Below are 6,220 nucleotides of genomic sequence, written 5' to 3'. Positions count from 1 at the left end.
CACATTCTGTGTGAATTGTGAGTCAATGTTAAGTGTGCACCTACCTTCAAAACATGACCTAGTGCATCTTGAACTGTGATGACTGGATATTATTCTAAGTTTCATGGAAGCAAAATTTCTAAATGATAGGAAACATGGCAGGCATACCTGTCCTAACTGGGCATTCGTCCCCGTCTTGGCGATCTCATCAGTGATAACGGACACATATCGGCGCTGCTCGTCCAGGATCATGGCGAGCTGCCGGTGGAGCTGTTTTATCTCCAGATGGATCCGGTTCTGGCCTTCAAACACCTGACGGATCTCCCGGTCATTTACGCTCTCATATACATCCTCAACTGAAGAGGAAAATAAAAATCCAAAATGTACTGTATAAACATTACACGAGGTATTGCAGATGTAATATTTGAGCATACTTATGTCCCTTTAAGTGTATTATAGTTTATATTTTCCAAAAATGTTATTTGTTTTATTAAAATGAAATGAAAGAGATTTAAAAAAAAAAACTTTACTCTTTATGATTAATTTTTCCAATGTATTTCCCATAATCAATTGGGCCATTTGGTTTCAGAAAACTAACCTGGCTCTCCTTGGACGTCCGGGTGCTCTTTCTGAAACTCCTCTTTCTTTTTGTCGAGCTCTTGCTGGAAGTTCTGAAATTCCTCCTGGTACTTGTCCTTCTCTTCTTTAGGAATCTCAAATTCAGGTGGGGGCTTCAATGGGAAAGACAAAAAAAACTTGCCGAACTCAATAGAGGCCATGCTTAGGCTATATTGTGCACATGCATGCATGCGCACACAAAGGCACAGAGGCACACACAAAACTGGGAGAGTTTTAGGAGCTCTAGGAAAATGTAGTTACCGGGTGCTGGCCTGGCTCCGTGAGTCTGAATAATAAGAAGGACAAAACATCATGGTCATCTGATGGAGGAGAGAAAATCTGGATTAGAAAATGACAGTAGTACTTCGCGTTATAGCACAGTAATAAGGGTGTAATACAGGGGTAATACCACCATGTGTACAGCGTAATAACCTGGTCATATCTCTGTAATGAGAATATTTTGGTAATAGGGTTTATTTTCTGTAACAGGTCAAAAACACGAATAATACTATGAAGAACATCTCAGTAATAATAATAACAGGAAATATCACTTGTTTATGGCTTTAAAATCTAAACGTAACATTGAAGGTTAATGTTAAGATGAGAAATATCCTGATGTAATTCCACCTGTACTGTTTACATACTCTGTTTGCACATGAATAATTGCACACTCACCGCTGAGTATTTGCACTTCATGGCTCCCACGTAGCATATATTCTCTCTACATTATATTGTGTTCTTGTTGTATTTTTATTGTGCTTCTTTCACTTGCTGCTTGCCTTAGATTTGTGTTACTGCCTGTTTAGATTTGTGTTACTGCTCATCTACTTTACATTTCACTTGTATTTTGTGGCATTCATGTGGACGGCAAAGTATGAATTTCATTGTACAGGGAAACACGTTTCCTAACTGTGCATATGACAAATAAACACTTTGACCCCTTTGAAAAAACAACTAATGATAAAATAATAAGCTCATATCAGGAGTGTCAGTAGTTTCTGATCAGTAACTAAAACTCTGTTTATAATAACGCCTTCACATCTGACAATTACAGCTGGAAAACTTTGTCTGTCAGCTAAGACTACGTAACTGGTTTGATTTTTCAATGACTCGAAGACTTGACTGTAGATTTAAAGTATGAGGGTTAGAGAGAAACGGACTGCAAATAAATACAGATTTTAAAGGTTTATAACACAGACTAAAGTAATACCTGCTAAACCCCCAGTGGCGGCCGATATACCAAAGAAGCCTTCCCTGGGAATGATCATGTTGTCAACCTTTGTACAGAGCTCATAGTCCTCCTTGTCTGGAGTGAACCCACTGTTGATCATGACCTGGAGAAGAAGAAACAAATGTACTACAGCTACGCAAAGAGCCAATTACCAATTTGGCAGAATTACCTTATTCTCTGTTCATATAAATACACAGACAATTAAGGAGAGAAAACAGTCTCATTAATGGTGACAACTTTAATTTCTGCTCACCATGCGAGTGTGTGTTTGTATCTGTGTGTTCACATTTGTCTCCTACCGTCAGCGTCTTCTTGTAGTACGTTATTTTGGCTCTGACAGGATAGGGTTTGTTGCGGAAGTCTCGTAAACATGTGCCGAGGGCTTGTGTGGTGCCGTCACTGGATGAAAACAACATTTTCAGACAAAAAAAATAATTAACTACAACTTCCATCTATATGCAGCACAGTGCTCCACACAGACACTGTACCAGAATGGGGAAATATATGTTCAAGCTTCAGTTGTTAAGTGAATCAGATTAATGCTCATGTATGTTTTTATAAACACTTATTTAGCAATATGGAGTAATACTATGAACTCTAAGACAAGACTGGAATGGCAATGAAAAAGTGATTTCAAGCTTTCACTGGCCTGGGGGAAGATTAGGAAAGACAGAGGATTATTTACTTTCCAAGCAAATATAATCATATTTCCTAATCTTCTTTAAATTGGTAAAAATTTGGTTGGTGATGACATCAGAGCAAAGCACAGGAAATGTTTACTTACTTTTGGTGGTCATAAACAAGTTTGCCATTGTTTCCCACAACAATAATAGCTGGGTTGTTTTTCTGAAATTAAGACAAGAGAACAAAGAAATGCATTAATCCTTTTTTTAAATCTGAAGAGCAGCAGTAGATTTGGTAATCTTGTGCCAAAATATCTATCCCATACCTGGGCACAAATAAATAACATTCAAACAGACCTATGAGAGACTTGTTTTCCCTGACACCAACAGACACAGGATGACTCTACTCATCTACTAGTTAAAACCATAAATTAAAAAATCCATGTACTTAAAGTTGATATATGTTAAAACAATTAATACTTTATACATTTCTGTAAAAGTAAAGAAAAAAAAAATCCACATTTTAGTTTTTTGTCTACAAACACATCTTCAAGACCAAAACAAACATTTAAGATGTTTAGAATGCATCGTAAAGTAGATCCCATCATCTCACAATTACAATATTTTTATTGTCTTAATAGAAGTTGTCTTTGTGCTGATGTGGGTGATCTCTGCAGCAGCACTGTCTCCACCAAACAACAGAAACAAAAAGGCTGAACATGACTTCATGACCTGCCCTCTATCAATACATGCAGTTAATCAACTTCACTACGAAATGCTCAGGAACACTCTTGAAAATATATGAGAGTACATGATTCTTGGAAACGTGTACTTGACACCAACCTTTCCATCATTGTCAAAAGAGTCGAAGAAAATTCCAACTCCATTCCACTGGTCTGCAGCTCCGTAAACTGGACCATCAAGACCTTGTGAAGTTGTGAACCACACAGCCTGTTGGACAAGGGAAAAGTGGAACAAACATTTTATATTTGTTTAGCATCCTCTATAAAAACTGTTAGGGATAGATGGCCGGGATGCTAGGACGCACCCTAAACTGTGATCAGGCTTGGATAGGAGCTTGTGTGTCAGTAAATACATACTGTACGTCACTCCCTAAAAGTAAACTGACTGCCCTATCAACCCAGACTGAAGCTTCACCCCTCCTTACCAAACCGTCAGCTCCCATCCTGCCTCTTCCAGAGACTCTGAAGGTCACCTCGACCTCCCAGTGTTCAATGCTGACCCGGTTTTTTGTCCACACAGAACCCCTCTGACTCCTGAGAGATGGCGTGATTCGCACCTGGTCTGTACTGGGAATAGCATCTGGATGGAAAGAGAGTAAGCAAGAATCAATAACTGGTTAAGTTTGCTGTTCTCTATGAAAATAATATCCATTAAGGGCAATAATTAATTCATTACAAGTTTCAACAGTGTGTTTTATAAGACGACACCGATACAAGAATAAGATACTGTAGGATATGGTTCGTCTTACCATTGCTAACTCTGAGAGACGAGCCAGTCCAAGTAACTTCAAAACAGCGCTGATTTATTCAAAGGATCACAGGTAAAATTAACATTACACGCTCAGGTATCTTGCACCTCCAAACTGCTCGCAGGCAGCTGTAAGATGAAAGACCCTGAACCCACCAGGCCTATACATTATATCCCCTCGGTTGGGCTAGCCCCATACTACACAGAAACGTCAACCGAGACGTCTCTGTTACCAGCCTTGCAGCTGGTCATAGCAGTAGTCAAAACATGAAGTAAATCAACGTGTGAATGTGTGTGTGTCTGTTGATTAAGTGGTGTGTAGCTAAAAACATTCTCACGACCTCTAGTGACATGTCGTGATATTAAACATAAGAACATATTATGGCTAAGGCTACAGTTCTACACGTCATAATAATAATATTAAACACCCTGTCTGCTGACAGTCATCAACTCTTCTCTCTAGTTATCCTTGACCAGATGTACCCTGTAGAAACTCATAAGCAGGCCTAAGCATTTAACAGTCTAACTAGACATCCTATCTCCACTAAACATTTCTAATACATAAAGTATCTATCCAATATCTATCTGGCTAAAAAAAATCTAGGGCTGTAATTACTCTGCTGATAATTTCTAGATTTTTTGTTTTATCTACAGATTATTAAATCTCTTGTTTTGTGCAAATATATCAGTTCACTGTCATGTATGACAAAGAAAAGCATCAGAACATCATATCTGTTCAGCTGGAACCTGCAGATGTTTGGCATTTTTGACTAAATCATTATTAGATTAGTAGAACTGCTGCAGATTAAGGCTCTACAGATGAGTTAATCAGTGACTCATTTGGAGGGAATGCAGTGTAATCTCATGCAACACGTTGAACTCAAGCAAGTTGTCAGCAACAGGACAACTGACTGTATGATGCAATAATCCAAAGGCCCGTTTCTGCAGGAAGAAAACTTCAATACTTAAGATGCATGTGTCTGCATTCATGCAACAGTCTTTTAAACCGGCACCTAATATGTCACCGGGACTCGGAGATAAGGCTAGTGTGCTAAAACCGATGCATCTCCAGGTGCAGTTTTGAATGAACTAAGTGCTGCCAGCGCTGCACATAGGCAGCGAGCAGAGAAATGCCCGTTACGCACCTCTGCCACGAACGACCTCAGCTGTCCTCATCGTGCCATCTACAGACATTTGATGAACAGCAGCTCAGTGATGTTGACAGCTGGATACCAACTTACTTCCAGTGTGGATCCAAAAGGGGATACTTCCGTCGCTCTGAGCCAGGTGCGGTCCTTTGAAGCTGTATTTGTATTCGAACCGGCGGTGTGGAGGCTCTTCTGACGTCGAGGCACCTGTGGCTGTTTCGGCGACACAGCGGTGAAATATTAACGTTGTGAGAAAAGTTAACATCAACACAGGAGTATTAGCCACCGGGCGCCGTGCTGTGGACACCGCCATGTTTCGATATCACTGCTGACGTAGCGCTGAGTCGACAAGCATGCTGGGATGCCTGCAGGGCCAACAGGGCGCTTTCTCATTGGACGATTTCTTTTGTCATTCTCTCTCTCTCTCTCTCTCCCTCCCTCTCTCATTTCTATTGATTTGTTTCTCCTGTATACATAAACAGGGCCGTAGTAGTGAGGGCAGTAGAGGAACTCGGTGCCCAGGGCCCCAACATGTGGAGCCCCCTCATTATTAGAACATTTCAAATAATAATTTTGGAGATGTGATATTACTAATATTTTTATCTACACTACTGTTGGACCTGATTCTTTACACCGTTAACTCAGAGACGAAGCTGTCCAAGTAACTTCCAAACAGTGCTGATTTATTCAATGATCAATAGTAGTAGTCAAAGCATGAAGAAAATCAATGTGTGAATGTCTGTTGATTGTGTGGTGTGTATTGTAAGCTATTTTCCCCAGTTCTCTTAACCAGGAACTCAGAGAGACGAGGCGGTCCAAGTGGATACAAAAAACCGTTTATTCAAAGGATCACAGGTAAAATTAACATTACACGTCCAGGTATCTTCCACCTCCAATACTGCGCGCAGGCAGATGAAGAATGAAAGACCCCGAACCCAACAGGCCTGTACATTATATCTGGTTTGGGCTAACCCCATTCTACACAGCGACGTCAAACCGTGGCGTCACCTGATATGCCAGCTTTACAGCTGACCGTAGCAGTAGTCAAAACATGGAGAAAATCAATGTGTGTGAGTGTTGATTAAGTGGTGTGTATCTAAGAACATACAGGACATTCAGGGACATGTCCG

At 40.2% G+C, this 6,220-nt stretch overlaps 1 protein-coding gene across 1 annotated transcript in view; it reads right to left on the bottom strand.

Annotated features, from left to right (window-relative positions):
* Positions 1-5,479, bottom strand: part of lman1 (lectin, mannose-binding, 1) — a 10,209-nt gene extending 4,730 nt beyond the window's left edge. Inside the window, exons 1-9 of the mRNA XM_020600790.1 lie at positions 5,184-5,479; positions 3,620-3,774; positions 3,295-3,402; positions 2,613-2,674; positions 2,128-2,227; positions 1,808-1,931; positions 859-917; positions 578-710; positions 148-335 (exon numbers count right to left, since the gene is read on the bottom strand). Of these exons, the coding sequence (XP_020456446.1) occupies positions 148-335; positions 578-710; positions 859-917; positions 1,808-1,931; positions 2,128-2,227; positions 2,613-2,674; positions 3,295-3,402; positions 3,620-3,774; positions 5,184-5,403 (1,149 nt within the window). The 5' untranslated portion in view covers positions 5,404-5,479. The remainder of the gene's footprint in view (positions 1-147; positions 336-577; positions 711-858; positions 918-1,807; positions 1,932-2,127; positions 2,228-2,612; positions 2,675-3,294; positions 3,403-3,619; positions 3,775-5,183) is intronic.
* Positions 5,480-6,220: the final 741 nt, after the last annotated feature.

Source organism: Monopterus albus, unplaced genomic scaffold (assembly GCF_001952655.1).
Source record: "Monopterus albus unplaced genomic scaffold, M_albus_1.0 scaffold49.1, whole genome shotgun sequence".
In the NCBI taxonomy this organism is placed as follows: domain Eukaryota; kingdom Metazoa; phylum Chordata; class Actinopteri; order Synbranchiformes; family Synbranchidae; genus Monopterus; species Monopterus albus.
This window is presented reverse-complemented; position numbering and strand designations above follow the sequence as displayed.